At 50.6% G+C, this 27,712-nt stretch overlaps 1 protein-coding gene across 1 annotated transcript in view; it reads left to right on the top strand.

The window, feature by feature from the left end:
* Positions 1 to 2,605: 2,605 nt before the first annotated feature.
* The window catches only part of LOC103307336 (hydroperoxide isomerase ALOXE3-like), a 46,777-nt gene continuing 21,670 nt past the window's right edge, over positions 2,606 to 27,712 (top strand). Inside the window, exons 1-9 of the mRNA XM_065569254.1 lie at positions 2,606 to 3,836; positions 18,117 to 18,321; positions 22,236 to 22,320; positions 22,499 to 22,621; positions 23,605 to 23,708; positions 24,114 to 24,286; positions 24,856 to 24,999; positions 25,365 to 25,568; positions 25,928 to 26,014. Coding sequence (XP_065425326.1) covers positions 3,690 to 3,836; positions 18,117 to 18,321; positions 22,236 to 22,320; positions 22,499 to 22,621; positions 23,605 to 23,708; positions 24,114 to 24,286; positions 24,856 to 24,999; positions 25,365 to 25,568; positions 25,928 to 26,014 — 1,272 coding nt within the window. The 5' untranslated portion in view covers positions 2,606 to 3,689. The remainder of the gene's footprint in view (positions 3,837 to 18,116; positions 18,322 to 22,235; positions 22,321 to 22,498; positions 22,622 to 23,604; positions 23,709 to 24,113; positions 24,287 to 24,855; positions 25,000 to 25,364; positions 25,569 to 25,927; positions 26,015 to 27,712) is intronic.

Genomic DNA, 27,712 nt, shown 5'->3' with positions numbered 1-27,712 from the left:
CCCCATCCTCTCTCAATTCACTGGGTTTTGTAACCCATGCCCCTTGACAAGCAAATGCTACCTAGGTAATGGTGAATGATTCACTCAGTCCTTCTGTCATACAACAGTTCCACTGGCCTTGATTCACAGAATCAGGGTAACAAAACTTTATTCTTCCTGCCCCAATAACAGAGAAACTGGGGATCCCACACCAGCCAAAGTAACCACTTTGAGTTGCTGTGGTTTCATGCCAGGCGAGTGGGTGTGCCTATGCAAACAAGATCAGCCCCTGGAGTTCTTTTCCACACTCACCATAATTCACCACCAGATGTCAGGGTAGAGCTTATCCTGACTCTGCTTACACTTAGAAGCTGACATATTTTACTCAAAATATCAATACACCCACATATTCTTTATTTTTTAAAAATTCTTACACTGCTTTAATTTTTACACAGGTGTCCATAGATTACATTTGTATACATTTGGGGGCAGTTCCAACAGAAACCCCTTATGTTCTTTTAGCAAATTTGACTAAATTGTCCATAGTCGAATGATTTTAATCGATTGTCTCTTTTTGCCTGGCTTATTTACAAACATTCCTTTGGAAAAGGGCCCATTTTCCCTTCAGAACAGCTGCAAAGAAACCAAGAGTTATTTTTCCCTAGCGCTTTTCCTTTTTAACATTTTCATAGAATCCTAGAATATCAGGGTTGGAAGGGACCTCAGGAGGTATCTAGTCCAACCCCCTGCTCAAAGCAGGACCAATCCTCAACGAAATCATCCCAGCCAGGGCTTTGTCAAGCCTGAGCTTAAAAACCTCTAAGGATGGAGATTCCACTCTAGGGAACCCATTCCAGTGCTTCACCACCCTCCTAGTGAAAAAGTTTTTACGAATATCCAACCTAGACCTCCCCCACTGCATCTTGAGACCGTTACTCCTTGTTTTGTCATCTGCCACCACTGAGAACAGTCTAGATCCACCCTCTTTGGAACCCCCTTTCAGGTAGTTGAAAGCAGCTATCAAATCCTCCCTCATTCTTCTCTTCTGGAGGGTAAATAATCCCAGTTCCCTCAGCCTCTCCTCATAAGTGCCCCATATGTGTCCCAGCCCCCTAATCATTTTTGTTGCTCTCCGCTGGACTCTTTCCAATTTTTCCACATCCTTCTTGTAGTGTGGGGCCCAAAATTGGACACAGTACTCCAGATGAGGCCTCACCAATGTCGAATACAGGGGAATGATCACGCCCCTCAATCTGCTGGCAATGCCCCTACTTATACAGCCCAAAATGCCGTTAGCCTTCTTGGCAACAAGGGCACACTGTTGACTCCTATCCAGCTTCTCGTCCGCTGTAACCCCTAGGTCCTTTCCACAAAGTTTAACTGCTTAATTCCCTCCAGCCTCTACAGAGTTAACGTTTCACTCTCTTTCCTTAAATCACTTGCATACCTCCCAAATTGACACTTTTATCAACTCAGATTTTACCATTTCAAGTATTGTTCCAGGGATCTGAATTCCCCATGGCTGTACTTACTTACTCCTTTCTTTACTCCTGCCATTCTGCCCTCAGGGCTTCCAACCTGTTTTCTAATTTCATTATCTGTTGCCTGCCTGCTTGTCTGGGCCCGATCCTGCTTTCCTCACTGAACCGTCCCTTTCCATGGGCACAGGCTTTGTTCCACTACCAATTTAGGAAGGAGGGAGGGCTCCATAACTAGCCCCCACCCCTCCTGCTGCCTTTCCTTGGACATTTCTTTCAAAATTGTAAAATCACCGCAATATCACTCACAAAAAAATCCTACACTGCCCAAATTCCTATATGTTTCAGAGTTTGGGTTAACAGAACAAGATCTGTTTAAAAGGAGTGATTTCCTTAACAGGTGAGGTCAGGACCACCTCCAGTTTGACTTCCCCTTCAGGCAACAGCTTACCCTGCCTTTCCTTGGACATTTTTTAAAAGCTTGTTCAAACTTTCAGATGCATCTGACGAAGTGGGTATTCACCCACGAAAGCTTATGCTGTTAGTCTATAAGGTGCCATGGGACTCTGTTGCTTTTTACAGATCAAGACTAACACCGATACTTCAAACTTTCCGTCACCCCTGACACGGTTCAGTGAGTGACACAGTCTGGATTCTGAAATCGTAGCTGAATAATATTTACCCCTGCCTATACATATCCTTCAAGGCAAGGAGGTTGATTTACCCCTGTCTATATATATATCCTTCAAGACCTAGAGGGTGGACAAACTCCTATATCCTTCACAGTTTGTCTGGTTGTCAAGATAGAAGTGCCAAGCTCTCTAGAGCTGGCGGTGTGCACACCAATTTTCACAATAGCCAAGACATATGCCAATATTCCCCTTTCGCAATTCTCCACCAAAATGTTAAACCAAGAAAATAAAAACCAGCAGGAACTTATTAAATGGGATAAGGCAAAATGCCACGTTTATTGTGAATACAGAAAGAATCAGAGAAAGCAATCAGTTATAGCTGTAACATCTCATTCACTCACACACACAAGTTCTGCAAAGTTGTTATAGTTCCCAGCCTCAGAGTTGCTCGTGCCAAGTCACTGGCCTGGACATGAGGGTGGAGCAGGGTCTTGTGAGATGCACATCTGATGCTCCTGGAGGTTGGTTTGCAGAATCAGACCCGAAGTCCTCAGTCTTCAGGATCTGTTCTTATAGTGATTTCTCCTCCTACAAGTTTATAGGGTTTGCTTCATCATGTTGTTTTCATGTTTGAAATGATAATCCATCACCGTTCTCATTTCAGCTGATAGTCAATCACGAAGATGGCACAGCAATGTCGGAATGACAACATGTTGTTATCTTGTTCTTCGGCCCTCCTGTCCTTGGGGCAAGTATGCCCTCAGGGTTATCAGCCTATCTCGTCCACTGCTTTCTTCAGCCAGACAATCTGATTTTTAAGTTGGCATCTCAACCTTTAATCTTTCATTCCTCATTCAATCATACATACATACATACATACAATCACACTCACACTCCAACATATATCCTGTCACATCTGCATTTTAATCATCTACCCATTCTTTAACAGAACCATTCTAAAATCAGTGGGACATGGCAGACTTCAATAACTCTTTTCATCCTACTTGTTATATCTAAAGGAAACGAACAAGATAAGCATGGAAGAGTGGGGGGTTCACATATCTTATTCCAGAGTTCAGGAAAAGAAAGTTGTACCAGCAAACTCTTTGTCTCTGGATGTTTTTCTACAATTAGCACAGACCTTGCAAACTGGCAGGCCTGTTTCAATTAGCACAAACTCAGCAGGTTGAGAGAGCTGGCTGAGAGACATATTTCTTTCTAGGTCACTCCAAATCCTGGAGTCTGCGGTGGAGTCAGTCTTTCTTACATTTCCCATATCAGAAATATACCACTTATCTATCCAGTCCAACACCTGGTCTGTCACCACTTTGTTTTATCACCTTGTGTGAGCAGCGGGCAGAGGCGTCCTTAAGCATTCATTGGAAATGAAAATTAGCCAAGTCAGCCTCACCGCCCTTTGCCTGTGTCCAACCCCGAGTGCTCACATCACATCACCACTCACATCACCAGTTGCTTAATGAGGGCAATATAAAAACCAGCAGCAGGGCAGAACTGGGAGATAACACCGGATCTCTGGCAAGGACAGCCAGCCAGACAAGGGATCCCGCCAGATACGCTCCTCCCTGCCTCACAAATTACGATGGGCACCTACAAAGTCCGTGTCACCACCGGGAACTTCCTGCTAGCAGGGACATTCAGCTCCATCTCCATCACCCTGGTGGGGACCCATGAGGAAAGCGACAAGAAGCCCCTCAACAATTGGGGGAAGATCTTCAACCCTGGGGCGGTGAGTACTAGTAGAACGGGCCAAGCTCTGTGGACAGAATCTCCCAGTAGAAAGTGTGTGGGGGGTTGCCAATGCTTGTGACTTGGGGCTGTTTGATCATCAATCCTGAGCTTCTGTAGTTATGGGGTTACGCTGGGCGACTCTGCATTCATTTGAAAAAATATTGAAGTTTCTAGTCCTTGTGGTTGTGTAGAAAACCTGAATTAAGTGCAGCTTAAAAGATCTCCAAATAGTTAGTGTTTTTTTCTTAAATCTCCAGTGCCTGTAGTCACGTGATTATTACAGGAGACTGGCAGCTTTTATTGTGAGAATGTTACTGCTTATGCTAGAGAGGAGAAAGGGGTGCAAATTTTCAACAGTAATTTTTTTTGTGGTGAAAAATTGCTATTTGGCACGACCTTTCACAAATTTTCACTGATTCCACTGAACTGTTTGAGTTCCAAAACAAAAAAATCAGAATGTTTCGGTCTTCTCATTTTCAAAATGAAAGTATTCAATTTTTCTAGGCAATGAGCATTTATTTTATGTTTCATTTTGTTTAAAACATTAAAAAATTGCTTGAGATCAAAACAAAACATTTTGTTTCAGGTCGAATGAAATATTTTGTTCAACCTGAAATGATGTCCCTTGATTTTTTGATTGGCCAAAAATTTCATTTTTTCGGTTTGACCAGAAGTGAATCCCACCCCGCCAACTTTGTTGGAATTGCCGGAATTGAAAAATCCATTCTCTGCCCTTATTATACTATGTGGGGAGGATGGTCCAGTGGTTAAAGTAATTGACAGGGCTATGCTAGATCCTGGTTCTATTCCCTGTGCTACCACTGTCTGAAAGCCTTTCTGTGACTCAGTTTCCCCATTTATATAATGGGGATAACAGCACTGTACTACTTCACAAAAGTGCAGTGGGGGTAAATGTGTTAAAGATTCAAGATGCCTCCATATAGCAGTGATGGGTGCCAGATAAGTGCCTAAAATAGACTAGCTTTAGAAATGCCTCAAAAATACAAAGCACACGGGTTGCTGCTTTTTTTTAATCTCATGATTTGTAAACCAAACTTGGGAGGGATGCTGAGGGATGGTGCGTGTTAGGGGGCTTTCCCTTCACCCCCTCCCCTGGTTCTTGTCACGCAGACAGAAAGCAGAAGACCAGAAGTCGGAAGTGCAGGCAACGTGATGTTTATTGGGGTTAGTTCCAAGCAAACATCCATCGCTCTACACGCCGGCAGAGTCTATTTCCCAGGGTTCTGTTCCCAGCTCTGATGCTGCAGAGCCCGGCCTGTGTCCCTGTTCCCCATTTCCCCCACCTCCTCCTTATCAGCCCCACATATACCAGCCGCGCACACCCCTGGTCCCACCCCTTGCAGCTTATGGTCATGTTCCATTTTGGAGGGGCGTGGGCGTGGGGTCCCAGCACCTTTGTACCCCGTGGGAGGGTATAATGGAGCACGACTCACCACTGTGGCACCTCCTGCTGGTTGCTCCGGGGATTAGCTCACTCCAGCTCTGGAGTTCCCTCTGCAGCGGGTGTCCTGCCCATTGTCTACCCTACTCTGCTGTTTCAAACCCGCGTTGCTCCCCTGCTTGGCGGGATTCTCTTCAGGACGCTGCCCTCCGGCAGTGCCCACTACTTCTTCCTCACCCCCCTTCCGGGGGTCACGGCAGTCCTGTGACTTGCACCTGCCTCGGGGCCAACCACAACCCAAAGTCTGGCCCCTCTCTGCAGGGGCAAGTTGCAGTCTGTATTGGCCCTGCTCCTCCGTGGCCAGGTGCAGTGCACGGGGGGGGGACCCAGGCCCACCCACTACTCTGGGTCCCGATCCAGAGATCCTCTAGTGGCAGCCTCCCTGCCTTACTCTCCCCTTCTCTACATATCGTTCTGGGCCACTTCCTCTTGGCCCTTCTTGGCCCTTTCTAATGGGGGCCTGCAGCCTAGCAGGTAAAAGGCCAGAGCTCCCCCTCCGCTCCCCTGAGCCTGCCCAGCACTGCTCTATCTTCGGTGCTATCCCTGGGAGCCCGTCCTCCTCCCTGGCTTGTCGGGGGGAGACTCCCTTCTGCTTTGCTGGGCCGCTCCTTATATCTGTGCTGCCGCAGCAGCTGCCTCCCGTGCGGCTCCTAACAAGCCTCGCCCTAATTAGCTACAGGTTTCCACAACCTCCCTGGCTGCTTCTGCCCCACCCCCGGCTGGAGTGGGCCACCTGCACCGCTACAGAGGGGTAAGGAGTGAGGTTGTGTCCTGGCCAAGGCCAGGCTCATCTCCGGCTTTTAGTGTGTTGTATGCCTTCCCCCTGTTATGCTTAAACAAAGCACACGAGATCTTTTATAGGGGAGAAGGCAATACGCCACATGTATTGAGAATACAGCTGTTAGCATATGCTTTTCAGTCACACACACACACACCATGCACACAGTCCCGCCAGTCGATGTCTATAGTTACCAGTCCAGAGTCTGGATCAATCTAGTGGCCAGGCAGATTGGTCGCAGAGGGGAGCCGGGCTCTGTCGGTCTCAATCCGATGCTCCTGGAGTAGTGGCAAGATGAACCCACAGTCCCATGGCAAAGCACCCTGTTCTTATAGTCCCTTTTCTCTGTTGAAGTCTATGGATTTTGCTGTGTCGGTTTATGACCGGTTACTCCTTAACTAGGGTTACCATATTTCAGCAAGCAAAAAAGAGGACGGGAGGAGCCCCAACCTAGCCCCGCCCCTGCCCCTCCCACTTCCCGCCCCCTCAGAACCCCCAACCCTCCCCCCGTTCCTTGTCCCCTGACTGCCCCCTCCTGGGACCCCTGCCCCTAACTGCCCCCCAGGACTCCACCCCCTACCTAAGCCTCCCTGCCTCTTGTCCCCTGACTGCCCCAACCCTTATCCACACCCCCACCCCCAGACAGACCCCTGGGACTCCCACGCCCCATCCAACCACTCCCCACCCCCTGACAACCCCCCCCCAGAACTCCCAACCCATCTAAACCCCTCTGCTCCCTGTCCCCTGACTGCTCTGATCCCTCTCCCCACTCCTGCCCCCTGACAGCTCCCCCCCAGAACTCCCAACCCCCACCCCCCCGCTCCTTGTCCCCTGACTGCCCCCTCCTGGGACCCCTGCTCCTAACTGCCCTCCAGAACCCCACCCCCTATTTATGTACAGGCGTGACTACCTGCCCTTTCCTGGTTACTATACGCGGCCAGTCCGCATCCACATCCAGTAGTTAAAATAAATAAATAAATAAACTAATAATTTAAATTGGAATTTCATCCATTAATAAGTATTTATTATATAATTAAAACCATTCTATTGAAGGGCAGATATTAAATAACACTAAATATGTTAATGTTCAAAACAATATTAAAAATTTGAAAATTTAGAGCATGGAAACCAAAATAGCTAAAATTTAGTTTTGGCAAGATACACGGAATGGAAACTCCGGGTTCTTTACCTGTCACTGAATATAGCCATCATACCAATAGTGGAATATAAAACAAGTCTACATATACTCTCCTTAAAATTTTTACTTCTGTCCATTCCCAATAATTGTAACAAATCATTATTACCTTCACTCCACTTGCCACGCGCCCCAAGCACAAAACCAAAGAAGTGGATATTTTTACCTCCCGTTAAGTTTTTAATTTCTTCCTCTAACTCAAGATAATAAGCCACCTTCTCACTGTGGGCTTGTTCCAAACTTCCGGCATTATCCTCCCATCGCACTGTAACATCAACCACCACTGCTGTATCTCCTTTTATAAATATAATATCCGGCTTTCTTAACTCACCCTTACTATTTCTCAAATGGGGCTCTATCATTGCCTTCCACCCTAATTTACCAACCTTATCTACAACTGCAGACACTACTCTATTATGCCTTTTTATCCTAGCATTCTTAGTCTTATAACATTGTCCTGAGATATGGGGAACAGTCTCCCGCACTTTACCGCACCATCTACAAAGAGCATTCACACCTCCTCTTCCTCTTGCTAATGTCTCCCTAGTAGGATAAATATTTGCCCTAAGCTGCAATGCTGCGATATACGCTGACGATTTAACTTTACTTGAGTTTCTAAAAATCGAATTACTAATTAAATCATTTTAAAAATATTTTATCCCTATTCCCTGACATCTCAGTTCCGACCATCTTAAAAATTCCTCTTCCCTCCATTTCTTGGGATGAGATGTTACTGCACTAAATGACAATATTTTATCCACAAGATTTTCTCCTGCATATAGATAAGATAGGTCCATCCAATCATCTCTCGAGACAATATGTCTCCTCCATTTACGAATTAACATATTTGGGATTTGCACACTAAACTTAGTGAGAGCTAAACCACCATCCCTACCTCTAGAATAAAATATCCCATCTGTGGTACACTGAGGTAAATGTAAAATCTCTTTAACTATTTTTCTAACTAACATATCAAGATCGTCTAAAAGATTAAAAGGGGGTTCTATTAAAAGAAGATTATAAAATAGCTTCGGTAAGATGTATGTCTGTAAAATTAATATTTTCTGGGCCGGTTTTAATGGGGCCTTAATTAAATTCTCACTCCAATCTTTCAATTTTTCTTTAAGTACCGGTCCCCCTACACCTATCCAGGGATCTATTCTAGCCCCTAAATATTTTTCAAAATCCCCTGGTTGAACATATTCAATCTTCTCTGACCCTATCTGCCAATTATCCTTAGGATTAACTACATAGGTTTTATGTTTAGTTAAAATATGAAAGCCTTTCGTTTTCTTCACATTAACAGAGAGATTAGTATTTTTACAAAACTCCTCTAAGATACCCAAATTTTTGATCATTCCTTTATATGAGCTACTTAAAATTACCACATCATCGGCAAAAGCCAATGATGTGACACTATTACCCTTAACATAAAAACCACTTCCTTCTACTTCTAATCTAGTTAAAAGGGGATCCATAGCAATATTAAACAAAATTGGGGACAACGGGTCACCCTGCTTGACCCCCCTCCTAATTAAAATAGACTCAGTAGCTTCATCACCCACCCATACCCTAGTTGTGCAATTATCATAAAGGTCCCTAATAATATCTATAAAATGTTCATCTATACCAAATCTTCTCAACCCGGCTATTATATGTCCGTGTCCCACAGAATCAAATGCTTTAGCCAGATCTACGTACACTATTGCAATTTCATTCCCATTTCGTTTAGCCCCTTTAATCAAATTATCTAATATAGCAATATTTTCCTCACACCCAGGGGCGGATATAAACCCTTTTTGTCTACTACATATCTTAACTGTTTCCACCAGTCTTTTTGCTAATATTTTGGTATAGATTCTAATCCAAACTGACCCAATTGTCAATGGTCTCCAAGATGTTAACTTCTTCATTTCCTCCTCATCTTGTGTCTTTGGTATTAAAATCGTTCTATTTTTCTTAAATTCATCTGGTACCTGTCTATTTAGAAACCATATATTAAAAATTTTTGTAAGTATTAAGGAGTCTAAATTAAAAATATCCCACAAATTGCTCACTTTTACTTTATCTGGGCCAGGAGCACTATCTTTTCTTATTTCTGTTAAAGCTATTCTAATCTCATCCACAGAGATCGGGCTCATTAATATATCATTATCCGCATTCTCTGTGCATGATGGCCACCCTATCATATTACCATGTCCAATTGTTCCCAAAATATTTACATAGTATTCCTCAATTTCTTTCATAGGGATAGCACACTTAGCCTTATCTGGCTCTCCCATTATAATGCGAGTCAATCTTCTTCTATCCTTATCAAATAATTGTTGATAGAATTTATACTTAGCTTTCTTTGTAGCATATCTCCTAATTGCATTAAATTGCTTCCTTCTCCCCTCCTTTCTAATCTTCCCTTTTCCTTTATTCCTCAACTCTATTTGACTTTCATTTCTAGGGTCCTGTCCCTCTACTAATGAATAACATAATTTTTCCAACATTGCCCATCCGAGAGCTTTTGTTAGATCCTCCTTTAATAATCCTTCAATTTCCCCTAAACTATTTATTATTTCTCTTCCCTCCCTACTTTGTTTTCCCCGTTTACATATTTTCTCCACTAAATCCACTTCTGGATGTCCTTTTAGTGGGAAAATCCTCTCTCTTGGGGGCGGAATTTCTAATATATTTACTCTAATGTCCTCTACCTCAGTCACTTCCTCCCTATCTCCTGTTACCACTAACTTCTTCTTTGCTAATTCTCGTCTTTTATCTGATATTTGTTTATTCGTTTTGGTCCTCATCTCGCTCTCAATACATTTATTTATATTCCTTTTCCCAATATATTTCCTTTCCAACTGTATAAGCTGCGCTACCTCATCTTTAGTCCATATACGAGATCTAGTCGATCCCTCTTTGATCTTACTTTTAGCAGCCATATCTTCTTTTCTTTGCTCATTCCTCACAGCAGGGTGTCTGTCTCTACAGTGTTGGCTCAATCCAGATCTAGTATGAAAACCAAGCCCACAGACCGAGCACGTATGGCTCTTCATTGGGGTATCCGCCTTCTTGGGTATGCACTTGGGGTAGTGGCAAGCTATATTATGATATTGAGAAGATTTTCCACATTTACTACATACAACTCGTATGGCTTTACTTTTATGAACCACATTAATGTGTTTGGCCCATTTACCAAATGTTGGTAATATCTGGGGACATATTGGACAATTAAAACTATCAACGGGATACTCTAAATAAAAAACCCCATCCTTCCACGAACTACTTTCTAATATATTTATATTACTACCAATACTGTTAAGATCCTTATTACGATCCCTATTAAAATCAGTACTTGATTCCCTAACATATGGATCATCAAATGTACTTAAATACTTAAAATCTGGATTAAAACTGTCCATAGTTAAATCATTAAAAGTGTCCCTTGTAAAAACCATCGGTAAGATAGATAAAATCTCCTCACCCTGATCATCACAAACATTCTCCTCTACCTCCTCTCCATGCTCCACTGGGAGGACTTGATTCTCACTCTCATTCTCATGAGACTTCATTATAGTCCACACCATTTTATCCATTGGTCCAGCGACCCTGATCACACCCCTAATATATTTAACACTGTCAGCCGGGGCATCAAAGCCAACAGCGGGGGCGTTATTAACCCGGTCCAGCGCCAATCCGGTATAAAAATATAAATTACTTTTTTCCATAGCTAAAAGATTTACCCTTCTCAGGGGGAAACTAACCCGTACCTGGGGGAAACTAACCCGTACCTGGGGGGCATCCATGTGGCACCATATGGGGCTGCCCAACCCCGTCCCACACCCCACTGAATTTGGGATGTGGGTTCGTCCTCCGCAATCCGCCTGGCTATCCAAGCCAGTTACCGACTCTCACCACGAGGAGGTAGCGGTTGGGCTAAGACTCCCTGTTCCTTGTCCCCTAACTGCCCCCTCCTAAGACCCCCCCAACTGCCCCCCAGGACCCTACCCCCTACCTGTACCCTGATTGCCCAAAACTTTCTCCACTCCCCCCAAAAAGCCCCCCCCTGAACTCCCGACCCCCCGTCTCTTGACTGCCCCCTCCAGAACCTCCCTGCCCTTTATCCTGCCCCCCTTACCCTGCTGCTCAAAACATGGTGTTGGGCTCTGTGCGAGCCGGACACGTGGCTGCGCTCCCCAGCGCAACACACAACCCGGTCCCTGCCCCTGCACAGTGCTGCCGGAGCGGGGCGCTGGGCTGCAGGGGAGGAGGAGCTGCCGGCTCAGAATGCAGGGAGGGAGGGAGGGAGGAGGAGCTCTACAGCTGCTCCGGACTCCAGCCTGGCAAGCTGCAGGGGGAAGGGCTCTGTCTGCCAGAGCCCCATGCAAGCGGCTGACTTTCCTGCAGCCCTCCCAGCCGCGCCTTGCTCTGCCTGGGGGGGGAAATCCCGGACATTTTGAGTGATTTACAAATTCCCCCCCGGACACTATTTTTAGCACAAAAAGGAGGACATGTCCGGGTAAATCCGGACGAATGGTAACCCTACCTTAACTGGTGTTATCTTTTGATGTAAACCTTCCAAAACACCTCTGAGAGGGTCATCCCGGATTGGATTTAATCAATTGTCTTTAGGGGTTCCAGCCTCCACCTCAGGGTCATCAATCTGCCCTTCCTCAATCATGGATGCACCGTGATGGTTCTCTGGCATCAATAAGTCTCGATGAGTGTCTTCAGGGCCGGCTTTAGGCCGATTCAGCCGATTCGGCTGAATTGGGCCCCGCGCCAAGAGGGCCCCGCGCTGCAGCTGTTCACCCTGCCCACTTCCCCCTCCTCCCCTGCCCTGCACGCCCCGCCCCCTCCCCTGATCCCGCGAATCAGAGATTCGCGGGAAGTCTGAGACTAAGCAGCAGGGGCGGGCCGGCCGGCAGCATGAGGTAAGCTGGGGTGGGGGTGGGAGAAGGGCTCCGGGGAGGCGCGGCCCGTTCCCGCAGGCCCCAGCACGGCCCCCGTGGCCCGGCTCCGGCCCGGTCCCCGCGGCTCGGTCCCCCCCATCCTCCCCCTGCGGCGCGGCTCGGCTTGGGGCCCCCCCGGCGGCGCGGCTGGGCTCGGGGCCCCCTGCGGCGCGGCGCGGCTGGGCTCGGGGCCCCCCCGGCCCCCCTGCGGCGCGGCTGGGCTCGGGGCCCCTCCGGTGGCGCGCCGCGGCTGGGCTCGGGGCCCCCCCGGCCCCCCTGCGGCGCGGCTGGGCTCGGGGCCCCTCCGGCGGCGCGGCGCGGCTGGGCTCGGGGCCCCCCTGCGGCGCGGCTCGGGTCCCCTGCGGCTCGGCTCGGGGCCCCCCCGGCCCCCCTGCGGCGCGGCTGGGCTCGGGGCCCCCCCGGCGGCGCGGCTCGGCTCGGGGCCCCCTGCGGCGCGGCGCGGCGCGGCTCGGGGCCCCCTGCGGCGCGGCGCGGCTGGGCTCGGGGCCCCTCCGGCGGCGCGGCGCGGCTGGGCTCGGGGCCCCCCCGGCCCCCCTGCGGCGCGGCTCGGCTCGGGGCCCCCCCGGCCCCCCGGCCCCCTGGCGGCTCGGCTCGGGGCCCCCTGCGGCTCGGGTCCCCCCCGGCCCCCCCGCGGCTCGGCTCGGGGCCCCCCCCCGGCGGCGCGGCGCGGCTCGGGGCCCCCCCCCGGCAGCGCGGCTCGGCTCGGGGCCCCCCCGGCCCCTCCCCCCGGCGGCGCGGCGCGGCTCGGGGCCCCCCCGGCCCCTCCCCCCGGCGGCTCGGCTCGCAGCAAGCCCCGCCCCCAGGAATCGGGCCCCGCTCTTGCTAAAGCCGGCCCTGAGTGTCTTCATTGCTCCTTTCTTGACCATCCGTCACACCTTATCTTTTCCTGATGCATGCATTCCTCATTCACACAAACAGTCTTTTACACAGACCTTTGAGAATACAAACAGCAGTATTTTATATCGAGCAAAAAGACATTGTAAATTAAACCTTGCTAAGTTTTATAACCGAAACGATTCACATTGAGACCCAGGCCTTCAACGTTCCTCTAATCTACTTAACGTAGACACAATACAGGATCCTGTCTCTTACTAACTAAAATTAAAACACAGAACTAAAAGGGCCCAATTTGTAATGCATATGGGAAACAGAATCCCATAGTCCCAGAGGGTCATTCCTTTCTGCTATTCAAAAAGGGTGGCTGGCAGGATGAAATCAAATCATACATTAATTCTCATAGTAGTTATAAAATCCTGCTCCTACACCCCGCCCCCCCCAAATCCCATTCCTCCCTCCTAACTGGTTGCTTGATCTTGGCTGGAAAGAGGAGCCAGGCAGCCTCCCAGTGTATGCTCGTAGATTACACTCCCAGCACGCCCTGTAACATTTTAGTTCCACCTCTTACCACCCCATCTGGCTGTGGGAGATGTAACACACAGCTTTGTCTTTCCTTCCCACATATCAATATAAGGATCACACCCAAAATTCTATTTCAGGCTGACAAACAAGCCTATATCCTAACACTCCAGCCCCTTCTTTTTATTTTCTTCTGGGATCCACTGCCCCAGGTATCCCGGGAAAAGCCTAGGACATATGGTGACATTTCCTGATAGGGCCAGGGATCAAGGTGGAATGTGTTAATGCTCCATTTGCCCCACTGCCCCCTTTGCTCTGCACCTTCCCTCGTACGGACATCCATATTCCAATGAGTGTGTCAGAAGCCCCATAATGGTGTGCCCGAGAGGTTGGGTCTGGGTTATCTGTCACACTGTGGTGGAGGGCTCTTCCATGACAATTAGTGGTTGTACCTTGTGGGTCTGTGCCCCCCTTCACCACCACAGTAGATATTGCAAAATTAGCATACTTAACAACAGGCCAATAGCCATAATAATCCACAGTAACATCGGGACCCCTGATCATTGTAATATAGTCCAACATCCAGGCCACCACCAGAACTGCTCCTCCTCCTCTGACAGGGTCAAGGTCTTTTAACACCATTCTGGAGTGTATGTTTTAAATCTGTCCGGTTGTTGGCAGTGGCAGCGAGCTGCTCCTGCAGGTACCATGTGCTGTTGTCCGTATTATGAGTCCATGGGATATTCACAGGCAAACGGGGTATTGTCCACACCGGCTTGAGCACTTGGTATGGAATCGGGTAGTGTGCGCTGGTTCGATTGCAAAAGCAATGAGTTCCACAGATCCATTCGTGCACCCTAGTTCCGACGGGAGCATGTAGATGTGCATGCCAACTCTTCACCCTGTCCCCGGTTCTTGTCACACGGACAGAAAGCAGGCGGGCAGCAGGCCGAAGTGCAGGCAATGAGATGTTTATTGGGGTTAGTCTCAAGCAAGCATATCCAGAGCTCTACACACCGGCAGAGTCTGTTCCCCCGTGTTCCTCTTCCCAGCCCCGACGCTGCAGAGCCCGGCCTGTGTCCCCCTTCCCTATTCCCCGCTCCGCCTCCTTAGCAGGCCCACATATACCTGCCGTGCATGCCCCTAGTCTTTGTCTTTTGTTTACACATATTAGTATAAGATATAAGCGTATCAAAAAGTCACACCCCAAATTCTATCTCAGGCTGACAAACAAACCTATACACTGATGGCGTATGAACACTTGCGGATAGTACTGAAATAGTTAACAGCGCTGGCATTTCTACAGCACTGCTAACTCACCTGACTTTTTTGCGCATCATGTGATCTTTGGGATATATCTTAAAGCCCCAAGCACCTGGAGTCATGTGAATCTGTGAGAATCTAGGTTTTTATTATTTTTTTTAAGAAACTCCATTTCTTCCATTTGCAGGGCAGAAAAAAAATCTTGAAAATGTGACCTCTTCTTATATTAATAATAATAATAATAGATAAATAAATAATGGGACATTCAACAAAAGCAGCGAAAACGTAATCAGATTAAAGGGCTTTACATTCACTCCAGGATTCACTGCTACTGATTGGAAGAGTTTAGCAGGGTTGAGCAGAGGCATTAAATAACGCTAACCCTAACCCAAAGTCATTATAATATCATCCAGATTTCCACCTGCTGCAATAAACAAGGGTTGTCTTCCCTGCCGTTCCTGGTCCCCAGCCAGGTCCCAAGTGCCTTGAGCGAAGGAGATGCCTCACTCATGGAAGGTTATTACAAAATGTTTCTCCATGGGTTTTCTTACTCAAACTGAGAGGCTTTCCGCAACGCGGTGGGAGATGGGATACCGGGCTAGATGGGCCCATTGGTCCCATCCAAGTGCAGAAGTTGCTGTATTCCTTTGTGGAGTCACAGCCTGGTGTCTAAAGAGACAGAAGAGAAGCTGCCAAACTCGCGTTGATATGTTTCATGGTAGGCCCTGGAGGCCAAAACCCGGACTCACAATCTGCATCTACTCGGAAAACGAACTCAGTCTCCTTTTCGCTAGCACTAGATCTCACTGCAGTGGCATTAAGTGCTGTGCCAGTCCCAAGCTGCTGCCCCTTTGGGATGGCAGGCCTGGTGTTTTGGTGAGTAGCCAGCGCCAGGGACTGGAGATCACTGGGGAACAGTTCACAGGGACCGTAATGCCCAGGGGATAGGGCGGGCTGGGGGGTGGGGTTCTAGAGCAAGACTCAAGGGGTTGGATAGCTGGGAGGTCGATCAGAATCAGACATTCGGGGCAATGCTTTGAGTTTTCATGGAGGGCCGGAAGATCTGGTGCATGGGGCTGGGTCAGCGGGTTGGGTGCAGATCAGGTGAGGCTGTGGGGCAGAGCTGGGTGAAGCCATGGGGCAGGGCGAGGCAACAGGGATCAGTCTGTCACTCAGCCAGATCTTCTAGCTCTTGGGGTCTTTATATAGTCCGAGTACCCACAGACAGCGTGGCCAGCCCAGCCCCTCGGCTACAGGTTCAAGGAGGGGCAGTGACTCAGGAGGGTGCCCGAGGACCTGGAAGGCCGGGGTTCAAGACTGGGGACCTGGCGAGGCCCTGGGGAGTGGGGTGTGAAGGGTTTGGTCACAGAAACCCCCTTGGGACTGTCACCTGACGTGCTGAAATTACCTCTGAGCCCGTTTTCCCTGCCAGCTTGGGACTCCAGAACCCTGCCTTGTTGAGCCAGACATGCTAGCCTGGGGCAAACACAGACCCAGGTCTGACCCACGTCCCCCAAAGCTGCAGACTTAACTGAAAACAGCTCAGCAAGTGCTCCTGTCTCCAGCACCCAGACACCCAGCTCCCAATGGGATCCAAACCCCAAATAAATCCGTTTTACTCTGTATAAAGCTTACGCAGGGTAAACTCATAAATTGTCCGCCCTCTATAACACTGATAGAGAGAGATGCACAGCTGTTTGCTCTCCCAGGTATTAATCACTTCCTCTGGGTTAGTTAATAAACAAAAGTGATTTTATTAAGTATAAAAAGGAGGATTTAAGTGGTTCCAAATAATGACAGACAGAACAAAGTAGTTACCAAGCAAAATAAAACAAAACACGCAAGTCTAAGCCTAATACATTAAGAAACTGAATACAGGTAAATCTCACCCTCAGAGATGTTCCAATCAGCTTCTTTCACAGACTAGACCATTCCTAGTCTGGGCCCAATCCCTTGTTAGTTCCACCTCAGGGGGTAATTTGAGGATTTCCCCTCTTGTTCTTCCCCCCCCCCCTTTTATAGCTTTGGCCCAAGGTGGGAATCCTTTCTCTCTGGGTCTCCACCCCTCCTTCTAAATGGAAAAGCACCAGGTTTAATTTAGGCCTTGTCCCCACTAACCCCCCACTTCGGACTAAGGTACGCAAATTCAGCTACGTTAATAACGTAGCTGAATTCGAAGTACCTTAGTCCGAACTTACCGTGGGTCCAGACGCGGCGCAGAGGCTCCCCCGTCGATGCCGCGTACTCCTCTCTCCAAGCTGGAGTACCGGCGTCGACGGCGAGCACTTCCGGGATCGATCCATCGTGTCTAAACCAGACGTGATAAATCGATCCCAGAACATCGATTGCCTGCCACCGGACCCTCCGGTAAGTGTAGACGTACGCATAGATTCCAGTTCAGGTGACATGATCACATGCCACTGTCAGACTTGCTGGCATACACGTATACAGGAAGGCTTACGGGTAAACAGAGCCATTTACAACCAATTGTCCTGCTTAATGGGAGCCATCAAGATTCCAAACCACCATTAATGACCCACACTTTGCATAACTACAATAGGCCCTCAGTGTTATATTTCATATTCCTAGTTTCAGATACAAGAATGATCTATTTGTATGAATGTGATGACCACACTCAGTAGATTATAAGCTTTGTAATGATACCTTACAAGAGACCTTTTGCATAAAGCATATTCCAGTTGCATCATAGTCACACTTATAAACATATTTTTATAAAACATATGGAGTGCAACGTCACATTGGGTGCACCTCTCATTAAACCACAAGGCATGGATGGGGTGGGCTGGGCCCACGGTAGAGGGCTTAGATGGCCAGGGGGCAGGATATCAGCCTCTGCTTTAACTGAGGCCAAGATTAGATGCACAGGGCTGCTCTGACCGGTTTCTGGCAGCTTCTAAAACATGGTGGGCACCACTTGAGGGCTCACAAAGGCTTTAAAGGGATTGTGCCCTTCTCCTATACACTGCTAGGCTATGCTGAGGTACCTCAAGCTCTAGCCAAACCAGTAAATCTTGGCCTCTACCTCCAGGCTAATGAAAGGCAGGTGCTGAGTAGAACAGTAGTTGAAACATTGACCTGGTTGACCTATGTTTCCTTGGAGACTTCCACACAATGGGGTCACAGGACGCCAACAAGTATTTTATTGGGGGGGGGACAGATGTTGACGGTTCACCCCTGAGTTGCTGGATTAATCCCTGAGTCACATCCTCACGCTCCGGTCCCCCAACCCCCACCCATTGCAGGTGGAGGAGTTCAAGCTGTGCAGCCGGCGCTGGCTGGGGGACATTGTCCTGGTGCGACTCCACAAGGAGCCCTACTCCTTCTACCCCACCGACAACTGGTACTGCAGCTTCGTGGAGGTCATCTCCCCCCATGGCCAGAGCTATCGTTTCCCCTGCTACCAGTGGGTCAAGGGCTACTGCACCCTGGAGCTGCGGGAGGGCAAAGGTAGGGGGCTGTGGGCTTGGGGAAGGTGCATGGGGATTAGGCTGGTGCCGCTTGGGGGTCGTAGATAGTTATACCCATAGACATCCCTCTATCTGTCCATCCCCATACACCTCCTTTATCCATCCATCCCCATACACACCCCTACATCTATCCATCCCTGTTCACACCCCTCTGTATCCATCCCTATACACCCGCTCTATCTATCCCCGTACACCCCCCTCTATCCATCCATCCCCGTCCACACCCCTGTACCTCTCCATATCCATACACCTCCTCTGTCTACCCATCCCCGTCCACACCCCTCTATCAATCCATCCACGTCCATCCCTCTATCTATCCATCCCCATACACACCCCTCTGTATATGCATCTCTCTACGCACCCCTCTATCAATATATCCCCAACACCCCCTCCATATATCCAACCCCCACATCCCCTCCATATATCCAACCCCCACATCCCCTCCATATATCCAACCCCGTCCACACCACTCTATCCATCCCTGTACACCTCCTGCATCAATCCATCCCTGTACACCCCCCTCTGTCTAGCCATCCGCGTGCACACCATTCTACCTATCTATTCCCATGCACACCCTCTATATAATAATAATAAATGGAGATATCCTATCTCCTAGAAGTGGAAGGGACCCTGAAAGGTCATCAAGTCCAGCCCCCTGCCTTCAATAGCAGGACCAGATACTGATTTTGCCCCAAATCCCTAAGTGGCCCCCTCAAGGATTGAACTCACAACCCTGAGTTTAGCAGGCCAATGCTCAAACCACTGAGACATCCCACCCCTCTGTCTAGCTATCCACGTCAACATCCCTCTACCTATCCATCACCATACATCCCTTCTGTCTATCCATTCCCGTACAACCCCTGTATCGATCCATCCTTGTTCACCCCCTCTATCTATTCATCCGTGTACACCCCCCCGTATATCCATCCCCATATACACCCTGTCTATCCAACCGCATCCACCCCTCTATCTATCCCATCCACAGCACTTTACCGATCCATCCCCAGCCTCCACTCTATATATCCACGCCCTTATACTCCCCTCTGTCTACCCATCCCCGTCCACACCCCTGTCTATCCATCCCCATAAACCCCCTCTGTCTATCCAACCCTGTACACCCCCCACTATCTATCCATCCCGAAAAACCCCTCCCCATCTCCCTACAGCCCTTTTATCTATCCAACCCTGTACACACACCCCTATCTATCCATCCCTGTACACCCCCGCTATCTATCCATCCTGAATCCTCCCTCTGTTCATCTCCATACACCCACTCAATCTATCCATTCCTGTACACATTCTTCAGTCTAACCAACCCCATCCACCTCTCGATCTATCCATCCCCGCACACACCCCTACATCTATCTCTCCATCCCGAACACCACCTCTGTGTCCATCCCCTTCCACAGCCCTCTATCTATCCATCGATCCATAGACACCTGATCTGTGTATCCATCCCTGTACACACCCCTTTATCTATCCATCCCCTTCCACACCCCTCTAGCTATCCATCCATCCCCATACACCCCCTCTAGGTATCCATTCCCATACACACACCCTCTGACTATCCAACCCTGAGTACACCCCTCTATCCATCTAGCGGAAGACCTAGAGAATGAGCCTGCTGATCTTCATATTGAGAATGACGCTGAGAAAGACTGGGAGCGATTCTGCAACACTGTCCATACAGCTGCATGGAAGGTATTGGGGCCCTCCACATGCAGGCAGCAAGACTGGTTTGATGAAAATGATGCAGAAATCCAGGCCTTACTTGCTGAGAAGCACCGCCTGCATCGTGCATATCAAAACGATCCATCCTCAGCGCAAAGAAGACCGCCTTTATCAACGCTCGCAGAACAGTACAGAACCGACTGCGCAAAATGCGGGACTTGTGGCTGAGCACCAAAGCAGATGAAATACAGGCTGTCCACATAAGCAACGACTATAAGCAGTTTTATGAAGCCCTTAACACACTCTATAGTCCACAGTCTTCAGAGTTCAGGAGGGGAAAGCTCCCAGATGGTACTGTGCTCCTTACAGAATAGATGCAGATTCTCCAGAGATGGGCTGAACACTTTGAAGCAATTCTCAATTGCCCCTCAGTCATCAATGATGAGGCCATTGACAAGATGCCCCAAGTTGCAGTCAATGACTCCATGGATGCTTCACCAGAAGAGGATGAAGTGAAGAAAGCTATCAATCAACTGTCAAGTGGCAAAGCCCCAGGGTCAGATGCCATACCAGCAGAGGTGTACAAAGTTGGTGGACCCGTGCTGCTACGGAAACTCACTGAGGCTACATCTACACTACGGGGGGGGGGGTCGATTTAAGATACGCAAATTCAGCTATGTGAATAGTGTAGCTGAATTCGACGTATCGCAGCTGACTTACCCCGCTGTGAGGACGACGGCAAAATCGACCTCCGCGGCTTCCCGTCGACGGCGCTTACTCCCACCTCCGCTGGTGGAGTAAGAGTGTCGATTCGGGGATCGATTGTCACGTCCCGATCCCCGAGAGGTTGATTTCTACCCGCCGATTCAGACGGGTAGTGTAGACCCAGCCCAAGCTGTTTCAGTCCTTCTGGAAGCAGGGAACCATTCCACAAGAATTTAGAGACACGTCCATCTTGCATCTCTATAAGAGGAAGGGCAATCGCCAGGTATGCGACAATCACCGTGGAATCTCGCGGCTTTCTACAGCGGGGCAAGTTCTTGCACGGGTTCTATTGAACTGATCAATCACTCACCTGGAGAAGGGCTTACTGCCAGAATCACAGTGTGGCTTCCGCAAGGGACGTGGGACTATTGACATGATCTTCGCTGTGCGTCAGCTACAGGAGAAGTGTCAAGAGCAGAATCGTGAACTCTACACAACTTTTGTGGACCTCACGAAAGCATTTGACTCTGTCAGTCGCCAGGGCCTATGGAGGATCATGTCGAAATCTGGCTGTCCAGACAGATTTATACGAATGGTACTTCAATTTCATCAAGGTATGATGGCTCGTGTCCTGGATGACGGTGAAACATCTGAGGCCTTCCCAGTCACCAACGGCGTCAAGCAAGGGTATGTTTTAGCACCCACTTTGTTCAGCATGATATTCTCTGCCACTTTGACTGATGCCTTTTAACACTGCACTGCAGGAGTAGGCCTGAAGTATAGAACTGACGGGAAACTATTTAATCTGAGGCGACTGCGTGCCATCACCAAGGTGAAGGAAACTGTACCTCGAGACTTTCTCTTTGCCGATGATTGTGCTCTGAATGCTAGTACAGGGCCAGAAATGCAAGCCAGTATGGACAAGTTTTCAACTGCATGCAACAACTTCGGTCTCACCATTAACATCAAGAACACTGAGGTCATGCACCAGCCAGCTCCCCACGCTCCGTACTCAGAACCGTCCATCACTTTGAGATCAACACCGCCACATGGGAAACCTTCACACTGAACCGTCCAGCATGGCACAGCCTCATTCACACAGGCAGTAATACCTCTGAGGCGAGGCGTATTGCTGAGGCTGAAAAAAAGCGTGAGCTGCGCAAGTCCAGAGCTGCTCGTACACCATCGAGAGTGCCATTATATGTCTGTCCGATGTGTGACAGGACGTTCCACGCCTGAATCGGACAGATCAGTCATCTCCGGATGCACAGAGCCCCGTCATCGAAAGAATGAGTTGTTGAGGTCTTCATCGATAATGATGGACGAACATCATATCCCCATCTGCACCCCTCTATCCATCCATCCCCATCCACACCCCTCTCTCTATCCATCCCCTTCCACCCCTCTCTCTATCCATTCCTGTATACCCCCCCCCTCGGTCAGTTGGCTTATCTATCTATCTATCCATCCATCCCCACAGACCCCATCTCTCTCTCTCACATTCTCTCTTTTGCCCAGGCCAGACGGTTCGTAAAGATGCCGATTCCCCGTTGCTGCTGGAGCAGCGGCAGGCTGAGCTGAAGCACCGACGCAAGTGCTATGGGTGAGTGAGAGCCCGGTGGGGGTTGGGGGAGCTCCCCGGGGCTCAGGGCTGTGCGGGGTCCTGGGGATGGAGGGGGCGGTAGGAACTGCAGGACAGGTTGGCCCGGGACTGCGGCTGAGGGAATGTCAGGGCAGCGGCAGGCCAGGGCTAACGTTCTCAGTGGTCTCTCCCTGCCCAGTTGGAAGGAGTTCGCCCCTGGACTGCCTCAGTGCCTGGATGTGGACAACATTAGTGAACTGGACTGTAACAGCATGTACTCCTTCACCAAGAGCACCAACGTCCTGCTGCATGGGGTGCGCGCGTGAGTGCTGCTTCCCCACGGCCCAGACCTGTTCTCAGCACCTGCCCCAGGCCTGCCCTTAGAAACTAACCCCAACCCTATACACCAGCCATACCCCTATACATAACCCTACACTAACCATATCCCTATACAAAACACAATATAGTAACCCTAAGCCTGTACATTATTCATAACCCTATACACTAACCCTAACTCTGTACACTAACCCTACACAGTAACCCTAACCCTTCATCAAGACCTCCCCCTTCCTCGAGCATGGGGTCAATGTGTGACTTCCGGCCCCCACAGCCCAGGTCATTCCCAGAGACTAAACCCAAACCCTAGCCGTAACCCTAACCCTGTACTATCTCCTTTCCCTAATCCTACCCTAACCCATATCCCATACTTTTTCTTTCACTCTGCCTATGCCCTATAGTCCTTCCCTAGCTTTAACCCGACTGTGTAGCCTAGCGCCTTTCTGTAACCTTAACTCTGACCCTTCAGCAAGACATCCACCTTCCTGTGGTGTGGGAGGGATGTGTGTGTGTGCACCCCAGCCCCCAAGGCCCAGCCCCAGGGACTAACCCCCAACCCTGCTCTTTACCCTAGCCCTTATCCCTCACCCTACTCTATAACCTAACTATCTATTCCCATACACATCCATTCTCTCGCTGTCATTCTCTCCATCCCCACCCATCAATCCATCTGTCTATTTATGCATCCCCATACACCCCCTCATCCCATACTACTCACTCTAGTCCTTGTAGTAGGGGAGAAGAGCTTGAAAACCCAGGTGTAACCAATGCAGCGATGCTGCCTGAGTCTGCCGAGAGCCTGAGCCCATCGCTCTGACAGGGGGCAGCTGCCCTGAGTGTGGCTCCACTTTGCCACCAGTGCATCTCTGGGGAGGAGAAACGGGGGGCCCTATTTGTTATTCTCATGGGGAGAAAGGGCTATCTCCATCCCAAGCCCCCCCAGAGGCTCTCAACTCTCTGCCCGCCCAGGAAGGTGGAGCTGCAGCTGAAGGGTTTCCTGAACTGCACCAATTCCTGGGCGAAGCTGGACGACATCAACAAGGTTTTCTACTTCAACAAAACCCCAATCACAGGTGGGTGACCCCCCCCCCGCCCACTCCGAGCCCTGCTTGCCTAGGCCCACGGAAGCCCCCACGCACAGAGTAGGGTGATTGGGATGGGTGTGATCCAAGCACCTAGACAGCCCAACACTGCTTGTGCCAGGCCTGCCCAGCGTGCTCCAGGATCCCCTTGTGCCAGGCACTGCCCAGACACCCCCCCCAATCAGGGACCCCCTTGTCCCAGTGCTGCCCAGACCCCCACTGAGATTGAGCCGTCGTCATGCTGGACCGTTAGCCACGTTATCCAGCAGGGGGAGGCTGTGGCTCCAAGAGACACCGTAAGCTGCCTCAGGTGCCTGGGGCAGGACTCAAACCCGGCTCCCCTGAGTCCCGGCCCAGTGCGCTAACCCCGCAGCTGCCCTGCCTGTGTCCCCCCAGAGTACGTGCGGGCGCACTGGCGAGAGGACACGTTCTTCAGGTACCAGTTCCTGAACGGGGTCCACCCAGTGGTGATCCAGCGCTGCACGGAGCTCCCCTGCAACTTCCCCATCACGTCGGCCATGGTGGCCTCCTCCCTGGGGGAGAGCACCAGCCTGCAGGATGAGCTGGAGGTAAGTGGGGCGCTGGGGATCCCCCTGGGGGGACTTGGCCATGGTCTGAGCTATCGCTCCGGCTCCCTCTCCAGCGTCACTCCAAGGACGAGCAGCCACGTGTCAGAGGTGTCCAGTGGGCCCAACTCCAGAGCCAATGGCTGCGCTCACACTGGCCACTTGGCTCCAGGGGCTAGTCCCAGGGCACTGCTGTGAGGAAGCTCACAGCGCTGGGAGAGTGCACTACCACAGGAAAGCTCACAGCTCTGGGAGAGACACTGCTATGTGGAAGGTCACAGTGCTGGAATCCGAGCTTTCCTCCACACCCCGGGGACCCCGCTCTGCACCCCAGATGCACTGGCCCCCGCCAGCCCCTGCACTCTGCTCTGCTTTCCCTGTGTGTGGGGAGGGATAGCTTGGTGGTTTGAGCATTGGCCTGCTGAACCCAGGGTTGTGAGTTCAATCCTTGAGGGGGCCATTTAGGGATCTGGAGCAAACATCTGTCTGGGGGTTGGTCCTGCTTTGAGCAGGGGGTTGGACTAGATACCTCCTGAGGTCCCTTCCAACCCTGATATTCTATGATTCTATAGAAGGGGAACATCTTCCTCGCTGACTATAAAATCCTGGAGGGCGTCCCGGCCAACAGGATCAACGGCTACCAGCAGTACATCGCCGCGCCCCTCTGCCTGCTGCACCTGCAGCCCTCCGGGGAGCTCGTCCCCATGGCCATCCAGGTAACAGCCCCTGGTGCCCCCACACGCTGCCTAGGGGGACCCCCATGCAGCCCCCACCCCTACACAGTCCCAGGGCTGGGCATTGCCATATAAAAGGACCAGCTCAGGGAGATAATGCAGGAGTCCTGACTCCCTAATCCCCCCACACCCTTCTGGGTGTGCATGCGTGTGCCCAGTTGTGTGTGTGCACACACCCCAGCTGTGTCTCTCCTCTTCCTAACACTGGATTTGCGGCACCATCATGTCCCCTCATCCTGACAGCCGGGTCCCAGCCCCTGGGCTCCCCTGGGGGAAGCAGCAGGATTCACACACCTGGTTTGTGCCAATCCATCCCCCCCAGGCTTCCTGTGTCTCTGCCCCCACAGCTCAGCCAGTGCCCAGGCCCTGACAGCCCCATCTTCCTGCCCAGCGACTCCGAGTGGGACTGGATCCTGGCCAAGACCTGGGTGCGCTACGCCGAGTTCCTGGTGCACGAGTCCGTCAGCCACCTGCTGCTCACCCACCTGATCAACGAGGCCTTCACCCTGGCCACCCTGCGCCAGCTGCCCATGTGCCACCCGCTCTTCAAGGTGAGAGAGGGGCCGGGCCGCCCCCACCCCCTGGGGCCAGCTGTGCAGGAGAGAAGAGCCCAGCAGGGGAAGCGTGCCAGACAGTCCCCGCTGCCAGCACCCACCTGTGCCCAGCCACACCTGCGTGTGCCTGGTGGGGTGCGTGTGCCCGGTGTGCCAGGCTGGTCATGCCCCACGCTGGTCATGTTCTACCCATCGTGGTCCAGCACCTTCCTGACCTCATGAATGATGGGAAAGGAGCTGCCGCTGGCTTCTCGGAGGATCTGCGTCTGGGTACTTGCCCTTCGCCCCTGATACATGCGGGGGTGGGGGTGCTGTCTGCTTGTCCTCACCCACCCCTGTGTCTCTTCCCCCCCCAGCTGCTGCTGCCCCACACCTGCTACACGCTGCACATCAATGTCGTGGGAAGGACCCAGCTACTTGGACGTGGCGGGATCGTCGAAAGGGTGAGAAGATGCCATGGTCAGGGGCATTGGACCCTGCTCCCCTCCCATAGCTGGGGACAGAACCCAGGAGTCCTGGCTTCCTGCTCCCCCAGCTCTAACCACTAGCCCCCACTCCCCTCCCAGAGCCATGTACTTGGGAGTAAAATGCACCTGTCACCCGAGTTACTGGCCTCACCTGGAACCCATGAAGCTCCCTTCCTGTATTGTCTCTGTGAAAACCACATCGGGAACCTCCCGGAGAGCAGATCCTTCGGGCCAGCCTCCATCTCAGTTAGTCCCTTTGTTTGCACCGTACGGCTCTGCGGATGCAGCCTCTGCTTTCAGCTCATCGGTACTGATATCAATTAACTTCCAGAACTCCTGGAGGACGGGTGAGGTCCCAGCGGGCTGGAGAAGGGCAAACACCACATCTCTCTTTGAAAGGAAGAACAAAGAGGACCCAGGGAATTACAAACCAGTCAGTCTAACTGGAAGATACTGGATCAAATTATTAAACAATCAATATGTGCCCAGAGGATCATAGGGCTAGAAGGAATGGCCTGCATGGATTTGTCAAGAACAAATCATGCCAAACCAATCTAATTTCCTTCTTGGACAGTGGTGCTGGCCTAGTGGCTGGGGAGAAGCAGTAGACGTGATATATCTTGATTTTAGTCTTTTGACACACCCCACGTGCAAACGAGGGAAATTTGGGCTGGATGGAATTACTATGGGTGGTTCAAAGACTAGATGCCAAGAGTGGTTCTGAATGCTCCGCTATCAAACAGGGAGGGCGAATCTAGTGAGGGTCCCACAAGAGGTCAGGCCTGGTTCGGCACTATTCAATATTGTCATGAATGACTCGGATAATGGAGTGAACATAAGAAAGGCCGTACCGGGTCAGACCAAAGGTCCATCTAGCCCAGTATCCTGTCTACCGACAGTGGCCAATACCAGGTTCACTCCCTCTGGGGCACCTAACAGGCAATGATCAAGTGATCTCTCTCCTGCCGTCCATCTCCACCCTCTGACAGACAGAGGCTAGGGACACCATTCCTTACCTGTCCTGGCTAATAGCCATTAATGGACTTAACCACCATGAATTTATCCAGTTCTCTTTTAAACTCTGTTATAGACCTAGCCTTCACCAGTGTGACAAAGTTCCTCCTCTATCTTGGTGGGTCCTGCGCTTATTGGTGGATTTTCCTGCCTCAGAGATTCACCATGTGGGTTGGGGAACAGCCCAGAGGCCTTCCCCTCTGGAAGAACCCACAGTCCAGGTCAATTGGGAGGTTTGGGGGGAACCCGGGCCCGCCCTCTACTCCGGGTTCCAGCCCAGGGCCCTGTGGACTGCAGCTGTCTATAGTGCCTCCTGTAACAGCTGCATGACAACTACAACTCCCTGGGCTACTTCCCCATGGCCTCCTCCAAACACCTTCCTTATTCTCACCACAGGACCTTCCTCCTGGTGTCTGATAATGCTTGTGCTCCTCAGTCCTCCAGCAGCACACCCTCTCACTCTCAGCTCCTTGTGCCTCTTGCTCTTAGCTCCTCACACTTGCACCACAAACTGAAGTGAGCTCCTTTTTAAACCCAGGTGCCCTGATTAGCCTGCCTTAATTGATTCTAGCAGCTTCTTCTTAATTGGCTCCAGGTGTCCTAGTTAGCCTACCTGCCTTAACTGGTTCTAGTAGGTTCCTGATTACTCTAGTGCAGCCC

This window comes from Chrysemys picta, chromosome 16 (assembly GCF_011386835.1).
Source record: "Chrysemys picta bellii isolate R12L10 chromosome 16, ASM1138683v2, whole genome shotgun sequence".
Classification (NCBI taxonomy): Eukaryota; Metazoa; Chordata; order Testudines; family Emydidae; genus Chrysemys; species Chrysemys picta.
This window is presented reverse-complemented; position numbering and strand designations above follow the sequence as displayed.